General features: G+C 30.8%; 2 protein-coding genes across 2 annotated transcripts in view; both read left to right on the forward strand.

Moving 5' to 3' along the window:
• The first annotated feature begins 1251 nt into the window (after positions 1-1251).
• mybpc3 (myosin binding protein C3) overlaps positions 1252-25251 on the forward strand; it is a 55195-nt gene continuing 31195 nt past the window's right edge. Inside the window, exon 1 of the mRNA XM_058077059.1 lies at positions 1252-1317. Coding sequence (XP_057933042.1) covers positions 1263-1317 — 55 coding nt within the window. The 5' untranslated portion in view covers positions 1252-1262. The remainder of the gene's footprint in view (positions 1318-25251) is intronic.
• spi1b (Spi-1 proto-oncogene b) lies at positions 10051-20291 on the forward strand. Its single transcript, XM_058077054.1, has 5 exons — positions 10051-11013; positions 11469-11556; positions 14094-14290; positions 15809-15959; positions 17991-20291. The coding sequence occupies exons 1-5, from the start codon at positions 10972-10974 to the stop codon at positions 18302-18304; spliced, it is 792 nt and encodes a 263-aa protein (XP_057933037.1). The 5' UTR covers positions 10051-10971; the 3' UTR covers positions 18305-20291.

Below are 25251 nucleotides of genomic sequence, written 5' to 3' on the forward strand. Positions count from 1 at the left end.
TTTCACTGACAAAAAACATTTTTATCAAAAGGTATTTATTTTATATTTGTATTTATTTTATATTATTCTTTCACTGACAAAAAAATCATTTTATCAAACGGTATTTTATATTATTTTTATTTATTTTATATTATTTTTTCACTGACAAAAACAACATTTCTATCAAAAGGTATTTTATTTTATTTTTACATTATTTTTTTCACTGACAAAAAAAATACAATGTAAACCAGGGGATCTTTTATGACCCCCGACTTGACATCAAGGTTTAGCATTATACAGCCTATGTCTCATGGGTGTTTATATCGTATTTAATGGTTATATATTCATTCATTTTCTACCGCTTATCCTCACGAGGGTTGCAGGGGGGTGCTGGAGCCTATCCCAGCTGACTCTAACTCTAACCGAAGCAATTTTTCCCATACAAAATAATGTAAATCCAACATAAAACATATTTTTGCAAAGACACGGGCACCACCTTCTTGTTTTGCCATGAGTTACTCTATGTCTTCAATTCAATTGTGTTTTTCACCTCCTTTATCAAAACTTTTCTTGGCTCCATTTTGGGTTATCGAGGTGAGAAACACAATTGAATTCAAGACATATAACAACTCATGTCAAAACAAGAAGGTGGTGTCCGTGTGGTGTCTTGCTGCAACATTGTGTATTTGGGATCTCTCACATGTTCTCCTCGTGCATGCGTGGGTTTTCTCCGGGTACTCCGGTTTCCTCCCAACATTCCAAAAACATGCTAGCTTAATTAGCTGTTTGATGTGTTTGCATGAATTACATTGAAGTTGCGCGCTAACAAATATGCTCAATAACATTGTCAATAAATTACCTGTATGAATTCCCACATAATTCCAGCTTTTAGGAACAAATATGAGGTAAAAAAAAGGATAAAAAGGATACAAACTATAGGATTTGTAACGGTATTTACTAAACATTCCATGTGCTGTAGTTATTTACTATTTTACGCTGAAAATACTGTAAAAATACTAATATATACTGTAAAAATACAAATATATTTGCAGCTTTTGTGTTCTAGAATGACAACATTGGCTTGAAAAACACGTTCTGTGGGAAGTTTGTCACCTTCTTGTTTTTTAATAAGGAAGAAGAAGAAATAGGAGAAGAAGCCTTATGGTACCCGACCTAAATTGGCAGAATTAAGGAAGCTTTTAGTTCCCCTGCTAATTCAGAGATATATAGAAAGCTGACATTTTTCAACCATCTTTGGCAATTTGTTTCCAGTCGTTAACCAAATGACTTTTGTGGGAACAGAGCGGCTCATCGCTGGAGGACTTAGACGACACAACGGTAAGATAAAGCATGTTTAGGTCCGAGTGGGGACTGTGGGCGTTGCCGGGAGACACTAGTGTGAGACAATGTTTTAGTGTTACTTTACCGATGTAGAGTTTTGGCCTTCATAGAGTTACTGTGATGTTTTATTGAGATTTACTCTTCTTTTTTTTGTTGTCAATGGCCGTAAAAACATTACAAAAATAATTGAAATAGTATAAATAATAAAACAAATATTTTAATTAAATATTTTGTCATTTTTTTAATTATATAAATACACAAAATATTTCATTAATATTTTTTTAAATTATATAAATACACATTAAATATTGTACTGTGATGTTTTCTTGAGATTCATTCTTCTTTTTTTGGTTGTCAATGACTGTTTTGTCACTTTACAACAATGTACGTGTTATTTCTAGTTGTGTTTTGTTTGTTTAATCGACTGAATTTCTTATACAATATTTTAAAAAGACAATTAGAAATAGTAAAAAATAATACAAAAAATATTAATTCAATATTTTGTCATTTTTTAAATTATAGAAATACACAAAATATTTTATTAATAATTTTTTAAATTATATAAATACACATTAGATATTTTACTGTGATGTTTTCTTGAGATTCATTCTTCTTTTTTTGTTGTCAATGACTGTTTTGTCACTTTACAACAATTGACGTGTTATTTCTGGTTGTGTTTTGTTTGATTAATCGACTGAATTTATTATACAACATTAAAAAAAATAGAAATAGTACAAATAATGAAAAAAATATTTTTTATTAAATATTTTAATTTTTAAAATTATTTAAATGCACAAAATATTTTATTAATAATTTTTTACTGTGATGTTTTCTTGAGATTCATTCTTTTCTTTGTTGTCAACAATTATGTTTTGTCACAACAATTGACGTGTTATTTCTGGTTGTGTTTTGTTTGTTTAATCGACTGAATTTCTTATTCAATATTTAAAAAAAAATTACGTGTTATTTCTGGTTTTGTTTTGTTTGTTTAATCGACTGAATTTCTTATACAACATTTTAAAAAATAATTAGAAATATTACAAATAATAAAAATATTTTAATTAAATATTTTGTCATTTTTTTTAATTATATAAATACACAAAATATTTTATTAATAATTTTTTTAATTATATAAATACACATTAAATTTCTGGTTGCGTTTTGTTTGTTTAATTGACTGAATTTCTTATACAACATTTAAAAAAAAATTAGAAATAGTACAAATAATGAAACAAAATATTTTAATTCAATATTTTGTCATTTTTTAAATTATTTAAATATATAAATTATATTATTTTTTTCAAATTAGGCAGTATGTTGAGGAAATGTGAAATATATTATGTTTGATTGTCATACATGGTCATTTTGAGTATGGGGAATGACATTAAATTGTGAATCGTGGTCTTGTTATTGCTTTTAAATTGTGAATTCTTGGGAGAAAATTAAATTTGAATTAAATAAATGAAGAAAATCCGGTGTCAAACAGGATTAGTGTAGGTTTCAGTGCAGGAAATATAAAAAAAACTACACAGCCTTGCCATAGAATCCCAAATCAAGCAAAGACTGCATGTGGTTATGTCGAATGACCGTAAATCAGGGGTCTCAAACACGCGGCCCGCGGGCCAAATGTGGCCCGCAGGACACTAGTTTGAGGCCCCTGCCTTGATATGAAAGTTTAATGTTAGTGCGGCCCGCGCAAGTTTGATATGGATGCTGTATGGTATCATGTACCCAGAAAAAATTATTCCAAAGCAAAGTTTTTAAAATTTTTTTGTTTTTAATAAATGCGTTTTTTTTTTTTTTTTGAAAACCTGATGCGGCCCAGTCTCACCCAGACCCTAGCTCCAGTGCCCCCCAAGTAAATTGAGTTTGAGACCCCTGCTGTAGATAAACCGAAACATAATTTTATAAAATATTTTTAAATAAATACACATTAAATATTTTAAATATATTCAATATTTTATATTAAATATTTTAAATAGTTAGAAATAGTACAAATAATACAAAAATATTTTAATTAAATATTTGGTCATTTTTTAAATTATATAAATACAAAAAAATATTTTTTACTGATTGCAAAATCAAATATGCAGAATTAATAATTACCAATTTAACATATTTACTGACAACAAAGACTATGTTTTGTCACTTTACAACAATGTACATGTTTAATTCTGGTTGTGTTTTGTTTGTTTAATCGACTCAATTTCTTACACAACATTTTAAAAAATAATTAGAAATAGTACAAATAATACAAAAAATATTTCAATTAAATATTTGTTTTTTTTTTAAAATTATATAAATACAAAAAAATATTTTTTAGTGATTGCAAAATGAAATATGCAGAATTAAAAATGACCAATTTAAACATAATTTTATCCGCCTCACAGATTTTTCGACAAAGATTTTCGACAAATGGAAGGCGTTTAAAAGTGTTATAAATTCAGTTTAAAGATGGACAGGCTGGATTGGACATGAATGCTTATAAAAAAAAAAAAGTTTTTTTTTGCGCCCCCCCCTCCACCCATCACCCTAACTGAATTTCTCAGAAGAAATGCTAAGCCAAGGGTTGATTACGAAATATGCGCCCTACACCACAGGGGGTTGCAGGAGTGTGGACATCAACCAAAGCGTTCAAGTCTGGCCAAACTGATGTTCTGTAGAGGAGGAGGAGCGCAACACTTCCTGTTGCGACGTAGCCTGTATCCTGTTTTTCCACAGTCGGTGGTCATGTGTGTCATTCCCCCCCCCCCCCCCCCCGCTGCAAGCCTGCGTGGGCAAGATCTCGTGATGCTGCGCTGTGAGTCTGAAACTCCGACACGGGAGTCTCGAAATGTCAGCACAAATGGAGTTGCGCAATATAACGCAAGTCTGATATCGGTGCCGCCGAGTTAAAGTCCCCCATGTATCCAGACGAAGCCAAGAATTAATTAATTAACAAGAATTAATCTAATCGGTAAATACTGGATGTGGTATTGGCCATAAAAAGTACACATAATTATCACCATCAAGTGAAACCTCTAATTAGTGCTGTCAAGAGTTTAATAATTGATCTAATTAATCCCTTTTTAATCACACTTTCGAAAAAAAACAAACAAACCCAAAAACTCTCACAGGCTTTCGTGGCTCCTCTCCGCTACTCACCGCTCCCGCCAGAACCCCAATGACAGCCAATCGATGTCCACTTCATGGTGCCCGTTTTTTTCCACTCCCAGGCAACGTACATAGAGAAATAGCAAAGATGAAAAATCTGATTAACGCGATTAAAAAGGCACTAAATATGACTACATGAATTAACTGCGATTAATGCAATAATTTGACATATTCAACCTTGCAGATTTGTAGATTGGTGGTCAAAGATTATTTTAATTTTATGTAAAATTTAAAAAGAAAATTTATGTTAATTATTTACCGTAAAAAGAGCAATGAACTTTTGGAAAATATAAAAATATACATATTTAAAAAAGAGAATTCATATGAATATAAGAAAAACAGCAATTTTTCTAATATGATGAGAGAAATGAATGCCATTTTAGTAGCATAGAGTTGAAATATTAATAATAAGAAAAAATATTGGTATACATTTAAGCAAACAAAAAATGGTAAAAATTATGTTGAGAAAAAGTTATGAAATTATAAGAATAAAGTAAAAATATTATAGAAAAAAGTCATAATTTAAAAAGAAGAAAATTGATGTCAATTATTTACCATAAAAAGAGCAATTAACATTTTTGGAAAATAAAAAAAAATAATATGAATATAAGAAAAAACATAGCAATTTTTCTAATAATATATAATTCTTTTTTAGTAGCATAGAGTTGAAATATTAGAGAAAAAATATTGGTATATATTTAAGCAAACAAAAATATTTGAAAAATTACTTTGAAAAAAAGTTGTAAAATTATAGGAATAAAGTCAAAATATTATAGAAAAAAAGTCATAATTTAACCAGAAGAAAATTTATGTAATTTTTTTTAACCATAAAAAGAGCAATCAAATTTTCGGAAAATTTTAAAAATTTGGAAAAATAGATCCCACCTGAGATGTTTTCCAAACAACACAGTGGACGTGTTGATCTTCAGGTTGTGCAGGGGTGTCAAACGGTCCAAACACTGGAAACACCTGCATCACAATTAACAAGTATGGCACCGTTACTCATTATTGACTCCCATTTATTTTATTTATGTTTTTATTTTGAAACTTTTTAACATCCAATCGTGTAAAATGTAAATTTGTGAAGCGTTTGATGGCATCATGATTACAACATTAACACCTCCGCATGTGACAAAAATGAAAAGATCTTCATCTTCTGACTCTATTTGGACAAAAAACTGAGAAGTGCGAAGTTACACCCTGCTGTGCGACCAAACTAGAATAATGCTTTGTCATACTAGCTACTGTATACCAAAATGTACCTCATAGTATCATAGTACCTTAAGAATTGTATGATCAGTCTTGGGTTTTTCATGTTTTCATGTAGTAATTTTTTTTATTATATAATTACACAAAATATTTTATTAATAATTTTTGTAATTATATAAATACACATTAAATATTTTAAATATATTAAATATTTTATATTAAATATTTTAAATAATTAGAAATAGTACAAATAATACAAAAATATTTTAATTAAATATTTGGTCATTTTTTAAATTATATAAATACAAAAAAATAATTTTTAGTGATTGCAAAATCAAATATGCAGAATTAATAATTACCAATTTAATGTATTTACTGACAACACAGACTATGTTTTGTCACTTAACAACAATTTACATGTTTAATTCTGTTTTTCTTTTGTTTGTTTAATCGACTGAATTTCTTACACAATATTTAAAAAATAATTAGAAATATTACAAATAATACAAAAAATATTTTAATTAAATATTTGGGTTTTTTTTAATTATATAAATACAAAAAAATATTTTTACAATTTACATGTTTAATTCTGGTTGTGTTTTGTTTGTTTAATCCACATAATTTCTTACACAACATTTAAAAAAAATTAGAAATAGTACAAATAATACAAAAAATATTTTTATTAAATATTTGGTCATTTTTTTAAACTATATAAATACAAAAAAATATTTTTTTAGTGATTGCAGAATTAATAATTACCAATTTAACATATTTACTGACAACAAAGACTATGTTTTGTCACTTTATAACAATTTACATGTTTAATTCTGATTGTGTTTTGTTTATTTAATCGACTCAATTTCTTAATAATAGTAATAGTAAAAAATAGTACAAAAAATACAAAAATATTTTTATTAAATATTTGGTCATTTTTTTAATTATATAAATACAAAAAATATATTTTTTAATGATTGCAAAATTAAATATGCAGAATTAAGAATTAACAATTTAATGTATTTACTGACAACCAAGACTATGTTTTGTCACTTTACAACAATTTACATGTTTAATTCTGTTAATTATGTTTGTTTAATCGACTCAATTTCTTAATAATAGTAACAGTAAAAAATAGTACAAAAAATACAAAAATATTTTTATTAAATATTTGGTCATTTTTTAAATTATATAAATACAAAAAAATATTTTTTGAGTGATTGCAAAATCAAATATGCAGAATTAATAATTACCAATTTAACCTATTTATTCCTTTATTTATTCCTTTTAGAATGCAAAGTATTATTCACACTGGGATCATCCCAAAAAACACAAAATGTACATAGATGCATTTTAAGACATTTATAGAACTGAATCCGGAAGACAAGTTTTTACCACTTCCTCATTTTTTGCATGAATACTTCTCATGCGCTTGCATTGTATTCTGCACAGGTACTAGCCGCTAATGAATGATCATGTCACATGATCCATGAACACATGGAATTAAAGGGAATGTTTCACTTTTGGTGGGTTGAAGTTTCATCGATCAAAGCGCATAAAAAAAATCATAAAAACATAACGATGTAAAAATTGTGGGGCATATATTTGACCCATATGATCCCCAAAAATAGCCCGTTATGGGCGGTAACTTATTTATTTCATGAATTAAATGACATTTTTCATTATAATTGACAACAGACGGCAGGCCACGGAGTCTGATACTTTATTCTGACCCGAACGCATCAACAGAAGTGCATTATTATGTATACATATGTATCTCCAACTCATAAACATGTCTCTGATATCCGATGTTTATATAAAAAAAAAAGACAAAGAGTTCGCTCGTGAACGTAACTCTTAACCAGGAAGTGCAATTTCTTGTATTTATGCTCGGAAATCCCAGCAAATAAACTGAAAATGTGAATTCAACTGAAGTTACATGATGTCTTTGAACGCAACAATTCTCTGCACATAATAATAATGATGTTAAAGTGTAATTCAAATGTTTTGTTGATATTACAGAAACTACTCTTCACGAGGGTGGCGGAGGATGCTGGAGCCTATCCCAGCTGTCTTCGGACTGGTGGCCAGCCAATCACAGAGCACATATAGACAAACAACCATTCACACTCACATTCATACCTATGGACAATTTGGAGTCGCTAATTAACCTAGCATGTTTTTTTTTGGGAATGTGGGAGGAAACCGGAGTACCCTGAAAAAAAACCCACGCATGCACGGTGGAGAACATGCAAACTCCACACAGAGATGGCCGAGGTTGGAATCGAACTCGGGTCTCCAACCTGTGTGCAGCAACAGAAATTAGTGTTAAGTAAGTAAATAGATTTTCAGACTCACATTCATAGCTATGAACTATTTGGAGTCGCGATGGTAATTAATCGATTGATTAATCTGATTAATGGTTTTCATCATTTGACAGCTCTAATTATGACATATTTATGAACTCAGGCAGGGGCAAAAAAGGCAAAATAATTTTTTTGCACCAAAAACTTTTGGCGCAAAAAGTGAACATAAAATTTTTAAAATTAGGTAATGGTTTAATTTCATTTGAACATGCATCAGATTACAATTGAATGCATCCCATAATCAGTTCACAGTTCCACATGTCCAAAAGGAGTAGGAAGAAGCAAAGCTTATTAATTCCTAATATTAAAGAAAAAATATTGGTATACATTAAAGCAAACAAAAAAATTGGAAAAATTATGTTGAGAAAAAGTTATGAAATTATAAGAATGAAGTCAAAATATTATTTAAATAAGTAATTATTTAACAAGAAGAAAATTGATGTCAATTATTTACCATAAAAAGAGCAATTAACATTTTTGGAAAATTAAAAGAATAAATTTTTTAAAAATCATATGAATATAAGAAAAAACAGCAATTTTTCTAATATGACGAGAGAAATTAATGCCATTTTAGTAGCATAGAGTTGAAATATTAAAGAAAAAATATTGGTATACATTTAAGCAAACAAAAAAAACTTGAAAAATGATGTTGAGAAAAAGTTATGAAATTATAAGAATAAAGTCAAAATATTATTTAAAAAAGTAATAATTTAACAAGAAGAAAATTTATGTCAATTATTTACCATAAAAAGAGCAATTAACATTTTTGGAAATTTTTAAAAATATATTAAAAAATTGTAAAAATTTTAGCATTGAGTTGAAATATTAGAAAAAAAATATTGGTATACATTTAAGCAAACAAAAAAATTGGAAACATTATATTGTATGTATAATTTTTCTAATATGATGAGAGAAATAAATGCAGTCATTTTAGTAACTTTATTGACAGTTACTATGGTAACGATGATGTCATTGTATGGTCAAATGATTATATATCCATGCTCACCGGGAGGCGATGAGACTTTTACAACAAAGTATCTGAACTAGCTAACCAAGATTCCACTGTACAATACTGTCGAAACAAATAAAGTTTTCGGGTATTATCCTGCCTCGCCTATCTGCGTTCATCAGAATCTCCAAAACTGATACCGTATCCTCATCTTATCTTCCAGCCGTGTGTTTGTGTCAGATTGTATGCTAGCTCTTTATCTTTAACAAGACAAGCCATTCTAGGGTGAAAGCCAATGGAAGGACGCCATGTTTGATGGAAGGGATGAGCGTAACTCTTAATCAGGAAGAGCGCATTTCCATTTCTAAAGTGTACTTTGTACTTTACATTTGGTTTGACTTCAATAAAAAAAAAAAAAATCAATACAATAAATGCATGAAGGAATAAATAAATATAAACATAAAAAAATGCCCATAATAATAATAATAAATAATACATTTTATTTAAATAGCGCTTTTTAGCTAAAAGGGAAAAAATGTACAAATAAATATAAAATAAAAATAGCAAAAATAAAAATGTAACAAAATGATTAATGTGACACAAATTAATGACAATTTTACACGTAAAACAAAGACATGATAGAGCATGATAAAAATAAATAAAAGTGTTCAAAAAACAAAAATAAACAAAACAAATTACTTCCATAAAAGTCTAAAAATATAATAAAAATAATTAAAAATGACAAAAATTACTATCATTTTAAATCATTTTAAAAAATCTCAAAAAAGTTTAAAAAGAATAAAAACAAATAAAAAAAACTTCAATAATAGTGTAAACAACATATTGAAAATAAATGACATAAATAAACGTGCAAAAATAATAAATAAATGTGATTTAAATATGGAAAAACATGACAAAAATATATTTTTAAAATTACTTCAATATGTAAAATGAATTTCATCGGTGTAAAAAAATAACTCATGTGTAAAAAAAATCATATAAATGAATGTAAAAAAATGTGTTGCATTACAAAAAAAGAGTAAATAAAGTTAATAAAAAGTTTTGAAATGACTTAAATCAAAGTGTGAAAAAAAATAAAATAAAATAAAATGAAATTTAAAATAAAATAAAATAAAATAAAATAAAATAAAATAAAATAAAATAAAATAAAATAAAATAAAATAAAATAAAATAAAATAAAATAAAATAAAATAAAATAAAATAAAATAAAACTGAGTCATGACTTATTGGCCAGTTGACAACCCCTGATATGAAGGAATCATGGTATTATTTTGTTGATAGTCACATTGTCCAATAAAAATGATCCACATAAATACTTAAAATGTGTTTTAAGTTTTAACCTCCCGTATTTTGCCCACTGCACCAAATAATTTCCCTTATCATCAACAAATTAACAACAAAAATCACAAAACTATGAAATTATCCTGAAAAGTACATGTAATCCTATCTTTGTATTTACTTGTAGTATCGCCCATTATGGGCATTCATTGAATATTAAAAAAAAAAAAAAAATGGTTGAAATGTGGGCCGTTTTAAGTGAAAAAAAGCTTGCTGACGATTGGCCACCAAAGGAGGGGAGGGGGGGCAATACAGAGACGCTGATAAATGCCCAAGTTTCATGGGCTCCCCTCAAGCCGTCGAAGACACACTCCGCCGCCGCTTCCACCCACGCCAAAATTTACAGAAGTTTAAAGTTCCTTTTTTTTTTTTTCATTACCAAACAAATTCCATTTGTATTATAGACAACCCATCTTGAAGGCCTCGCCGACTCGGGTCCGGGTCACAACAGTTCTAAGCCGTACAATCATAGACACAGATGGATGGTTTCGGTTATCGTTGAGCGAGAGGAAATTTGGAAATATTGTGCAATGGTGCTGCAAAAATTTTGAAAGGTTGTGAGAGCATTTTTGGTCCGCAAAAAGCTTGGTCGAGCGGGTCGTTTTCGGAAAAGAAGCATCCATGTTGCATCCCTACAGAATGGAGAGCTACCTCATACCGCCTGTAAGTATTATTTTTAATATTTTTTTTGGCTGAGATGTATGATTTTTTTTTTAAGTTTTTTTAAAAAGTTTTTTTAGAGTTTTTTTTTAAATATGCACAATAAACAGCAAATACATTATTATTTTTTTTTTTAATTTTTTAATTATTATTTTTTAATTTTAATTTTAATTTTTATTAACAAGTCTAAGAGGACATATCTTGAATATCTATGAAATGATATTGCATTTATGCACAGGATGCCAACTCTAACCGTCCTTTATACCGACGACGACGACATGAAAATGAAACTCTTAAGTTTCAGAATTGCGGTGAAAATGAAAATTATATGAAATATTTTCACATATTTCATGTAAATATTACTTAGAGTAGAAGATTTGTACAAAAATTGATGTTTTTCTGGGTAGACTATGAATATAACTGAATATAACTTTGTTTTTTTTTTTCTAATATTACAGCCCACGGAGGAAATCTTTGATCCAGAGATGTACAGACAAATTCCAGAATATTATAGTCCATATATTCTGGATGCTGACATGCAGGCAGGTCAGTTTTACTCCATTATTTATTAGTCATTTATTACTTTTCTTCTATTTGGCTTATTACAATATTTATTTATTATTTATATCTAAATAATAATAATATAATCAGTATTTATATATAAAATAAAATGTTAAAAATTTATTTGATTATTATAAAATAATAATAATTAGATATATTCAAAGTGAAGCCACCACCACTTATAATAAAACAAAATAATTAATAATAATAATGAATAAAACATAATAGATTTTTTTAATTACCAATTAAATATTTTTTTAATATATAATCAGTATTTATATATAAAAATAAATGTTAAAAATGAGAAATAAACCGGAATATATTATGACTTCAAATTTAACATGATGAAAAAATATACTTTAATTATAAAATTAATAAATATTTAAAAACTACAATCAGTATTTATATATAAAAATAAATGTTAAAAATGAAAAATAAACATGAATATATTATGACTTCAAATTTAACATGATAAAAAAATATACTTTAATTATAAAATTAATAAATATTTAAAAACTACAATCAGTATTTATATATAAAAATAAATGTTAAAAATGAAAAATAGACATGAATATATTAAAAGTAAAACATTGGAAAATAAATGTGACTTACAGTATTTCGCCATGACTTCAAATTTAACATGATAAAAAAATATATACTTTAATTATAAAATTTATAAATATTTAAAAACTACAATCAGTATTTATATATAAAAATAATTGTTAAAAATGAAAAATAATCATGAATATATAAAAAGTAAAACTTACGTATTTCAACATGACTTCAAATTTAACATAACAAACGCAACAAAAAATTAACAAAAAATAAATTAAATTATTTAAATACAGAAAATCTAAAAAAACTTCATTAGTATTTATATATAAAAATATATAGAAAAAATATATAAAAATAATCATTATTAAATGTATTAAGCATGACCGAGCTAGAAAATAAATAAAATAAAATCCACTAAAAATTGGACATACAGTAATATAATAATTAAATATTTTATACGAATATATTTTAAAACTAAAATCAGTATTTATATCATTTATGTCATTTAGAAAAATATATAAATTGAATAAATAAACACTAATCTTAAATAAATGCATGAAAAGTAAAACATAGGAAAATAGAAGTGACATATTTCAACACCACTTAAAACAAAATATTATATAACAAATGATAAAAAAAAAAAATATATATATATATATATATATATATATATATATATTGTGTCATTTGTGCGTTTTTCAGCCGAATACGGCGTGTGCAGCTGTATGCGTGCGCACAGGAAACAGATGCTATTTCTTTCGCCCGCTGCGCTTACATACATAGAACAATTTTGGCCCCATGGGGTTTTATTGATGCATATAACTTTCTCTTGATACAAACGGTTTTGAATATTCCACCAAAAATTAAAATGAAAGGAAAATAAACAACGTTTTGAATTTTAGTTTTGGTTAAACTTGTGACGATTATTCCTAAAAACATCCTTATCCCGTTAATTTTTCCCATTTTTGCTCTTTTAGGTCAATAAAGGAGATTAGTAAAAAAAAATATGTGTTGCATTACAAAAAAAAGAGTTAAAAAAAAGTTAATAAAAAAAATCTAAATGTCTTAAATCAGTGTGAATAAAATGAAATAAAAAAAAATAAAAAGTAAAATAAAATAAAATAAAATAAAATAAAATAAAATAAAATAAAATAAAATAAAATAAAATAAAATAAAATAAAATAAAATAAAATAAAATAAAATAAAATAAAATAAAATAAAATAAAAAATAAAAATAAAATAAAACCCAACCAAAACAAAACAAAACAAAACAAAACAAAACAAAACAAAACAAAACAAAACAAAACAAAACAAAACAAAACAAAACAAAACAAAACAAAACAAAACAAAACAAAACAAAACAATAAATATAAACATAAAAAATGCCCATAATAATAATAATAATAATAAAAAATAATACATTTGATTTAAATAGCATTTTGTCGCTAAAAGGGAAACAAATGTACAAATAAATACAAAATAAAAATATCAACAATAAAAATGTAAAAAAAAAATAATGTGACATAAATTAATGAAAATTTTATGCGTAAAACAGAGACATGATAGAGCATGATAAAAATAAATAAAGGTGTTCAAAAAACAAAAACAAACAATAAAAATGACTTCATTAAAAGTCTAAAAATATAATAAAAATAACTAAAAGTATTAAAAATACAAATGACAAAAATTACTATAGTTTAAAATAATTTAAAAAATCTCAAAACGTTTAAAAACCAAAAACCAAAACCAACCCAAATAAAATAAAATAAAATAAAATAAAATAAAATAAAATAAAATAAAATAAAATAAAATAAAATAAAATAAAATAAAATAAAATAAAATAAAATAAAATAAAATAAAATAAAATAAAATAGATTAATATTCCCAGGAAAAACAGCAACAAATCAAAGATTGTATATTTTCATTGTGTGACTTCACTTCCTGTTTCATTGTCATTGTTTATTTAGATCACTGGGACTATCGAACTCACCCTCACGTACACCCGGTGGAGTTTGAAACCCTCCAAGAAACCAACTTCACGGAGCTGCAGAGCGTCCAATCGCTGCACCCGACCGCCCACATCAGACACGACGCCATGCGTTACGATGCCGAAAATCTACTGGATCCAAATCTTGGGGCGCATTCGCATATGTTACAACAACCCGTAAGTCTCTTTGGGATTACTCACATATTACGCAATAAAAGGGATGTACGTACGCCATATCGGTATTAAACAATTTTAATGTATGAAATAAATAATCTGTACTCACTATTAATTAATCGTAATATAAGATGATCCGTTTGCTTGATTTATTAAGCTATGGCGACATCGGAAAAAAGTCATTTACATTTCGCGTTTTGACTCTCATCGCAACAATGGTGCATTCAAGGACCACCGGACAAAGTGCGAAATCTCAACGCTTGACAAAAGAAAATGATAATACAATAGTCACGTCTTTCCGAATGGAATCTTTCCGAATGACTTTTCCGAAAAACAATGGTATCCATGGAAAGGAATATTCCAAAATCTTGTCTACAGGAAGTCAAACAATGCACAACGATGAGCCAATCCAAGAAACAATACAAGCAGTTGATGTTATATATTAATATATATAATTAATATATAATATACATAATATAATATATAATATAATTAAAATATATATTTATATATTTTATATATTTTATTATTATTATTATTTATCTATTTATTTAAAAAACTAACACTTTTTTTGTTTTATTTGTTTTAAAAAAAATTAAACTATATTAGGAAAGCAGGAAGTGAACAAATGTAACAGTTTAAATTTTAAATTTATTTCTATGAGAATGTGTAACGTTTAAATCATTTTTGGTCATTTGCTAAAAAATATAATTGTGGAACACTATTTTTTTTTAAATTTAAAATAAAAAAATACAAATATTAATTTCTATGAGAATGTGTAATATTTATCTCATGTTTGGTCATTTGCTAAAAAATTGTGGAATACTAAAATATTTTTTAATTTAAGATGAAAAAAAATAAAAAATATTAATTTCTATGAGAATGTGTAATGTTTATCTAATTTTTGGTCATTTGCTAAAAAATATAATTGTGGAACACAAAAAAATTAAAAATTAAAAAATATATATTTCTATGAGAATGTGTCATGTTTATCTAATTTTTGGTCATTTGCTAAAAATATATAATTTTGGAACACTAAAAAATTTTAAAAAAAATAATTTCTATGAAAATGTGTAATGTTTATCTAATTTTTGGTCATGTGCTAAAAAATATAATTGTGGAACACTAAAAAAATGTAAAATTAAAAAATATATTTTTGTATGAGAATGTGTAATGTTTATCTAATTTTTGGTCATGTGCTAAAAATTATAATTGTGGAACACTAAAAAAATTAAAAATTAAAAAAAAAATATTTCTATGAGAATGTGCAATGTTTATTTAATTTTTGGTCATGTGCTAAAAATATAATTGTGGAATACTAAAAAAAATTTTAAAAAATTATTTCGATGAGAATGTGTAATCTTTATCTAATTTTTGGTCATATGCTATTAAATATAATTGTGGAACACACTAAAAAAAATTCCCTCGCAAACTTTTCCATGATAAGAAAATTCCACTTGAAGTAAACAATGGGTGCAGGGCGTGGTCACCCCTAAAAGTACTCCATCTTTTATTTTGAAGGTAACGTTCTTCCCACGGACCGTGTATGCAACACACGTGTCCCAACGCAGCACCGACGATGAGGAGCATGGAGGTCAGAGTCCGCCCCTGGAGGTGTCTGACGAGGAGTGTCTCCGAGACCAACACCCTTACATCCCACCTGGAGATCTGGGTAAGAAAAAAAACATCATAAAATTTTTATAATAAAAAAAAATTGCTGTCCCAAGCAGTTGATTAAGTTGCTTAAAATGTCGGGGGCTGGGGTTGGGGGGGGGTTGGGGGTGGCGGGGGTGCGTTTCTTTGAACACCTCATCTCCACACGTCATGAAGATGATGACTTATACAGCTCATGCTCTATTTTAGTCGTCATACATCATCCAGAACTTGGATTGTCAGGTGGATTTTCTCCGAGCTGGGCTTTTTTGCGAATGATATCATTACCCACAATGCAGTTGGGGGTGTATTAGCTCATCGGATTTCCTGTCTAAATGTGTTTGCCAGCATGGAGCAGATGGTAGAAACTGGCGTTTTGCGGACTTCGGCATGTGCGCTGGAGGGAGCCGATCGGATAAATTGATGCGTATGATACCGAAATAAACAGGAATACTCCAAATAATAAATGAAAAATAATGAAAAATAATAAAAATAAAAAATAATAAAAATAAAAAATAATAAATGAAAAATAATAAATGATAATATAAAATATAAATAAATAAATAATAAATGATCATATAAAATATAAATAAATAATAAAAACAAATAAATAATACAAATAAAAATAACAAAAATAAATAAATAATAAAAATAAAAAATAATAAAAATAATAAAAATAATAAATGAAAAATAATAAATGATAATATAAAATATAAATAAATAAATAAATAATAAATGATAATATAAAATATAAATAAATAACACAAATAAATAAATAATACAAATAAAAATAACAAAAATAAATAAATAATAAAAAAAATAAAAATAATAATAAAAATAATAAAAATAATACAAATAATAAAAATAATAAAAATAATAAAAATAAATAAATAAATAAATAAATAAATAAAGTGAAAAAAACAGGACTATCATTTTTGTGATAAATAAAAATAGTATAAATAATAATAATATCATAATAATAGTATAAACAAATAAAAATAGTCTTGCCGAGCCAATCTGGCACCAATCTTTTTTTATAATAAGCTTTTGTTCCAAACATGAATTTGTGAAATTGAATGAAGTGATGAAAATAACTCTTCAACACATAAAAAAATAAAAATAATAATGCAAACTAAGTATTGCGAAATTTAGTTTTATTTTATTTTATTGCACAGCATGATTGTCAGATCCCTAATCCAATAAAAGATAAAAATAAAATAAAAAAAAAATAAAATAATTTTCGGGCAGGACTAATCATTCGACGTGATTATTGATCAATTTGTGATGTGATTTAGAATATCTGATATTATTTTTTTTAACTAACTCTTTTTAACGTAATCGTAATTTATTGACGTTCCCTGGTATAAACAATCAGGAGTTAAAATTCTAAATTCTAAAGAAAATGAAAGAGACCAACGAAAATTTAAGATTACTTTCACTGTTCCCAAAGACACCATGTAACAGCCACCTTCCTGTTTTGCTATGGGATATTTCTTTAATTCAATCTTGTTTCTCACCTTCTTTACCAATTTTTAAAAAAATTTTGGGCTCCATTTTGGACTATTTTGCAGCCGTGTTCAAAAGAAAAGCAGAAACTTAAGGTTACTTTCACTGTTCCCAAAGACACCGTGTAACAGCCTGATCAACCACCTTCTTGTTTTGCCATGAGATATTTCTTTAATTCAATCTTGTTTCGCACTTCTTTTTTTTTCTAATTTTGTACAAATTTTTTGGGCCCCATTTTAGATTATTTTGCAGCCGTGATTAAAAAAAAACTTGAGATGAAAAAGACTACTGAATTCAGAAAGTAACCCATGGCAAAACAAGAAGGTGGTGTTAATCATATGGGAACAGTCACATTTAAAACAATCAAATTAAATGTTCGTTTATATTTTTATTTCCGCATTTTTATGCTGATTTTTTCATGTAAAAATTACAATTATAAAACCGTAAAAAAACGTGTTTCAGCGTCCAGGAAACCAAAATAAACAGAATAAGTCCCACAAGTCCACAATCAGTCATTGTGAAACTTTCTGATCTTTTCCAAAAGGCAACAAAAAAAAGATCCGCTTGTACCAGTTCCTGCTGGACCTTCTACGGAACGGCGACATGAAGGACAGCATCTGGTGGGTGGACCGAGACAAAGGAACCTTCCAGTTTTCGTCCAAACACAAGGAGGCTCTCGCCCACCGTTGGGGAGTCCAGAAGGGGAACCGCAAAAAAATGACCTATCAGAAGATGGCACGGGCTTTGCGTAACTACGGCAAAACCGGAGAAGTGAAAAAGATCAAGAAGAAACTGACGTACCAGTTCAGCGACGAGGTGCTCGGGAAGACCCATTTGGAAAGAAAACCGTACATGTAAACCGACCCAAAGACTGAATCATGACTCCTGCTCAAAGTTAGCATTCCTTGTAAATAGCATTAAGAAGGGAATCAAACAGTTGCCGTTTTATCCAACAGTTCTTTCCCACAGCTTACACATACACTTAATACTTCCTTCAGTACACTTAATCCCAAATCCCGAATCCCAAATCCGTTACGATGTGAAAATGTTGCAATATTCATTCGCGTCCCCGTTTTCTACGATGACTGAGGGGTCCATGTCTGCAGCCCAAGTCCACCAAATCAGAATCAAGACCGCTAGACATTGAGCAAAACCGACTCATGGGTACTCGACGGGGGACTCAAGTTTCACTGACTCACAAGTAGTCCAAGAGGACTTGAGTTTCACTGAAAATTGTCCACTCGACACACACAGGTTTCACTGACTTACGGGTACTTGACAGGGACTTCAGTTTCACTGACTCACAAGTACTCGACGGGGACTCAAGTTTCACTGACTCACAAGTACTCGACGGGGACTCAAGTTTCACTGACTCACAAGTACTCGACGGGGACTTGAGTTTCACTGACTCACAAGTACTCGATGGGGATTCAAGTTTCACTGACTCACAAGTACTCAACGTGGACTTGAGTTTCACTGACTCACAAGTACTCGACGGGGACTTCAGTTTCACTGACTCACAAGTACTTGATGAGGACTCAAGTTTCACTGACTCACAGGTACTCAACAGGGACTTGAGTTTCACTGACTCACAACTACTCGATGGGAACTTGAGTTTCACTGACTCACAAGTATTCCAAGAGGACTTGAGTTTCACTGAAAATCGTCCACTCGACACACACGTTTCACTGACTTACGGGTACTCGACGGGGACTTCAGTTTCACTGACTCACGAGTACTCGATGAGGACTCAAGTTTCACTGACTCACAAGTGTTCCAAGAGGACTTGAGTTTCAAAATCGCGCACTCGACAGACTCATGTTTCACTTACTCACAGGTACTCGACGGGGACTTCAGTTTCACTGACTCACGAGTACTCGATGAGGACTCAAGTTTCACTGACTCGCAAGTGTTCCAAGAGGAATTGAGTTTCACTGAAAATCTTGCACTTGACAGACTCATGTTTCACTGACTCACAGGTACTCGACGGGGACTCAAGTTTCACTGACTCAGAAGTCCTCCACGGGGACTTGAGTTTCACTGACTCACGAGTAGTCGATGGGGACTTGAGTTTCACTGAAAATCTTGCACTTGACAGACTCATGTTTCACTGACTCACAGGTACTCGACGGGGACTCAAGTTTCACTGACTCACAAGTACTCCATGCGGACTCGAGTTTTACTGACTCACAAGTACTCAACGGGGACTCAAGTTTCACAGAGTCATGAGTGAAACTCAAGTCCCCGTCAATTTTCACCGACTCGCAGGCACTCAATTTTGACTCGAGTTTCACAAACTCAAGGGTACTGATGACGACTCGCATTTCAGTGACTCATAGGTACTCGGCGAAGCTCAGGTTTCACTGACTAGTGGGTACTTAAACGGGACTCTAGTTTCACCGACTCATGGGTACCCAAATGGGACTCAAGTTTCACTGACTCAAGGGTACTTCGATGAAGACTTGCATTTCAGTGACTCGTAGGTTTTTACCAACTCACGGGTATTTGATGAAGACTCGAGTTTCATTGACTCACGGTACACTGAGAAGAGTTCCACCGACTCTTGGGGACTCCAAGAGGATTTGAGCTTCACTGAGTCACGGTACTTGGCAAAAACTGGACAAGAACTCCAGTTTCCCAATTTGATTGATTGAGTCAGTACTTTTTCAAGTTGCCATGGTGTCGAACAAGTCGACCAATCGTTGCTTCTCGTCATGGTAACCTTTGCATGTATATATTTTGATGCCATATTTAATGTTATCAAGGCCAGCAGACATACGTTTATTTTGTTAACATTGTCTGTTAACAACAGACTCTGTTCGATTCCAGCAATCATTTCTGTAAACCCCCCCCCAAAAAAAACTTCGTTTTTTGTCCTCCTGAACTGTTTGATGTACAGAATGCTCCGTATGTAAATGTCTGATCATTATTTTGTATCCACTCTGAATAAAATGAAGTTCTCAAGTCAACAAAACCATCAAAATATAAATAAATATCCAAGTATCAAATACAGTACCTACAGTACTTTCAACACACGAGTACTCGATGACGACTCAAGTTTCACTGACTCACAAGTACTTGACGGGGACTTGAGTTTCACTGACTCATGAGTACTCGATGAGGACTCAAGTTTCACTGACTTACGAGTACTCGATGAGGACTTGAGTTTCACTGACTCACGAGTACCCGACGGGGACTCAAGTTTCACTGACTCACAAGTATTCCAAAAGGACTTGACACGCTCATGTTTCACTGACTCACGGGTACTTGACAAGGACTTGAGTTTCACCGACTCACAAGTACTCGATAAGGATTTGAGTTTCACTGACTCACAAGTACTTGACAAGGACTTGAGTTTCACCGACTCACAAGTACTCAATGAGGATTCGAGTTTCACTGACTCACAAGTATTGAGAGGACTTGAGTTTCACTGAAAATCTTGCACTCGACACACTCATGTTTCACTGACTCACGAGTACTCGACGGGGACTTCAGTTTCACTGACTCACAAGTACTCGATGGGGACTTCAGTTTCACTGACTCACGAGTACTCGACAGGGACTCGAGTTTCACCGACTCACAAGTACTCGATGAGCACTCGAGTTTCACTGACTCACAAGTACTTGACAAGGACTTGAGTTTCACCGACTCACAAGTACTCGACGTGGACTTGGCTTTCACTGACTCACGAGTACTCCATGAGGACTTAAGTTTCACTGACTCACAAGTACTCGATGAGGACTCGAGTTTCACTGAAAATCTTGCACTTGACACACTCATGTTTCACTGACTCACGGGTACTCGACGGGGACTTCAGTTTCACTGACTCACGAGTACTCGATGAGGACTCAAGTTTCACTGACTCACAAGTACTCGACGGGGACTTGAGTTTCACTGACTCTCGAGTACTCGACGAGGACTCAAGTTTCACTGACTCATAAGTACTCGACGGGGACTTGAGTTTCTCTGACTCTCGAGTACTCGACGGGGACTTGAGTTTCACTGACTCACGAGTACTCGATGAGGACTCAAGTTTCACTGACTCACAAGTACTCGACGGGGACTTGAGTTTCACTGACTCTCGAGTACTCGACGAGGACTCAAGTTTCACTGACTCACGAGTACTTGATGAGGACTCAAGTTTTACTGACTCACAAGTACTTGACGGGGACTTCAGTTTCACGGACTCACGAGTACTCGATGGGGACTCGAGTTTCACTGACTCACAAGTACTCGACGGGAACTTGAGTTTCACTGACTCACGAGTACTTGACGGGGACCTGGCTTTCACTGACTCACAAGTACTCGACGGGAACTTGAGTTTCACCGACTCACAAGTACTCCAAGAGGACTTGAGTTTCACTGAAAATCTTGCACTCGACACACTCATGTTTCACTGACTCACGAGTACTCGACGAGGACTTCAGTTTCACTGACTCACAAGTACTCGATGGGGACTTGAGTTTCACTGATTCACAAGTACTTGACAAGGACTCGAGTTTCACTGACTCACAGGTACACGACGGGGACTTGAGTTTCACTGACTCACAAGTACTCGACGGGGACTTGAGTTTCACTGACTCACGAGTACTTGATGAGGACTCTAGTTTCACTGACTCACAGGTACTCGACGGGGACTTGAGTTTCACTGACTCACGAGTACTCCATGAGGACTCAAGTTTCACTGACTCACAAGTACTCGACGGGGACTTGAGTTTCACTGACTCACGAGTACTCGATGAGGACTCAAGTTTCACTGACCACGAGTACTCGATGAGGACTCAAGTTTCACTGACTCACAGGTACTGCACGGGGACTTGAGTTTCACTGACTCACGAGTACCCAACGGGGACTTGGCTTTCACTGACTCACGAGTACTCGATGAGGACTCAAGCTTCACTGATTCACAAGTATTCGACGTGGACTTGAGTTTCACCGACTCACAAGTACTTGACAAAGACTTGAGTTTCACCGACTCACGAGTACTCGATGAGGACTCGAGTTTCACTGACTCACAAGTACTCGATGAGGACTCGAGGTTCACTGACTCACGGGTACTTGACGGGGACTTCAGTTTCACTGACTCTCGAGTATTTGTGGCCATGTGAACCGTCTTATTGCTGAAATTGGGCCGAATATTCTTCTATGCTTATGTCCACGCTATGACGGTATCACTTTGTGTCGTGTCGTATTCTAGCAAAGTCTTGAATTTAGCCAACTTTATGTGAACGACAACAACAATTTAAACACAAGCGTACTTCATGCAGCATGGAGACAGCTGACTGATTTTTTTTTTTTTTTTTTCCCAATTTAAAAATCTAAATATAACCGATGCCTAACATCTCTGGCTCTCCGTCCTCAGGCCTGTCATGCAGGCGAGGTGTTGGAGGAAGTGATGGTTGAAATATAGCCCCTGTGTGTGTGTGTGTGTGTGTATTCGCGTGTATACTGGCGTGCTCCTGGGACAGGACGAGCCTTGACAGGGAAGTGCGTGTGGGGGGGGTGGCGGTTGTTGTTTGGCCCCAGATTGAAAGGTGTCTGGAGAGGTGGTGCTGGATGGAGGGAGAACTTCTATTAAAGGGCAGGAGGCAGACGGGCAGAGTCACGCTTGTGGAGGGGGAAGTGGATCATTCAACAAGATGCCGGAGCCTGTCAAAAAAACAGGTAGGTGTGCTTGACTTTTCTGAAGAAAACGAACTTTTGGTTGCAAAGTTCCCGTTTGGAGGACCGTCACACTTGAGGAAAACAAAAAGTTGATGGTTTGTTTTGTTTTCCTTTTCCACAAAACTTATCAGCTTTATGAAGCAACATTAACCACAATCACACACCTGAAAAGAAAAAAAAAACATTAGCACAAATTTTATTTTTTATAATTTATAATATTTTAATTATTAAAATTTATTTATTATCATTATAATTTAATTTTGTTATTATTATATAATTTTAATTTAATTTAGAAATTTTTTTTAAAATTTATATTTAATTTAAAAATTAGTCAAGTCAAGTCAAGTTTATTTATATAGTTTAATCACAAACTTAACAAGCAGGCAACAGTAGATGATAGAATTATAGTTTGAAATATAATTTCTTTTTTATATAATTTTATATATTTTTTTTCATTTTATTTGATAGCTAAATTACTTTTACAGACAAATTTAAGGACGCAGGTTCCATTTTTGATGTTCTCATTTTCCCCCGATTTTTTTAAAACAAATTTTTATCATTTATAATATTTTAATTATTTTCTAATTTATTTATTATAATTATAGTTTAATTATTTTTATTATTATATAATTTTAATTTAATTTATAAATAATATTTTTTATAATTTATATTTAATTTAAAAATTATAATTTGAAATATAATTTCTTTTGTTATAATTTTTTTTCATTTTATTTGATAGCTAAATTACTTTTACAGACAAATTTAAGGACACTGGTTCCATTTTTGATGTGCTCTTTTCCCCCGATTTTTTTTTTTTTAGATTTTATATTTAATTTAAATGTAAAATTTTGTGTTGTTTTGTATACTTCTAAAGTTTTCTTTTGTTTATTTAATAGCAACTTTACTTTCACAGAAACATTTTAACAATAGTCCAGAAAATACGGTATGTATAACTTTTAAATTATAATTTTTTTGCACCGCCACAGCTTCATTTCCTTTTTTTTTTTTTTTTTTTTTACTTTTGTTGACTCAATTTTTTTCACATAATTTTATGCTGAAAATTATAAAAGAAAATGCATGTATTCCAAATGTGATTTATTTAAAAAAAAAAAAAAAAAAACCTGAGTTTAAAAATTTTGTTTTCTACAACAGGACTGCACGGTGGTTGAGTGGTCATTTTGATCTAATTGGTTATACATCTCAATTCATGTTAACGTTTTGGCTCAAGGGGATGCTCTTACTACATGATTGCAATGACATAATAAAAGCTCTTAAAGGGGACTTACCCAATGGAAATAAAACACCTGGCTCCAGACCCACTGATGGCCCGTAATCATTTCAATGACTCCGAAGCTGCAAAAATAGATTCGAGATAATCCCTCGGCTGTAATACCTGTGCCCTTGGTGCCGCTGAAGCATGCCGCATTAATTTTTTTAGTATCCTCCGTATTCATTCTATATTTAAACGCATATATTTAAACTCATTGGGACATCCAGAAACATTCCTTGGTGTGGTCCCAAAGGACGGAATCATACCTTCTGATATATATTTATATATATATATATATAAAACAATCACAAACAATTACAAACAAAAGAGCAGTCAAATAAACATGAATAAAACCAGAAAATGAGTTAATATGAGCTAGCTAACAATGCACGTCATTAGAATACATATATTTAAAACACGACCGGGACTTCTTTCCCAGGGCGCATTGATACACATACTTACAGTATGCTAGTTCCGTCAACAACAACAGCATAGATACTGCGAAAATATTTGGCATGGCTGTGTCTTCCAGCACAAGACGTCTTTGTAGCAAAAGGCGTTATTTTAAATATAGTTTTTCATGTTAGCTGCTACAATAATAATATCGCTGTAGTTTTGGTTAATATACAAGTCAGTATAGGAAAAATGGGAATTGTTGCCCTTTTTTTGTGTTTTTTTTTTCTTTAAATACTTCAATCTAAATTCGAACTTTGCACCTTAAAGTGAGGGACATTATGCTAATTCATCAGCAAATTAATACGGTATGGTATCTATCACGGATAATCAGACCAGACAGTGATAAGTGAATTTCCGCAAAGTAGGAGTCAAGTAACAGTAACAGTAAATATGTTCCGTTGCCGTGGACAGGAAG

The sequence above is a fragment of the Doryrhamphus excisus genome, chromosome 7 (assembly GCF_030265055.1).
Source record: "Doryrhamphus excisus isolate RoL2022-K1 chromosome 7, RoL_Dexc_1.0, whole genome shotgun sequence".
In the NCBI taxonomy this organism is placed as follows: Eukaryota; Metazoa; Chordata; class Actinopteri; order Syngnathiformes; family Syngnathidae; genus Doryrhamphus; species Doryrhamphus excisus.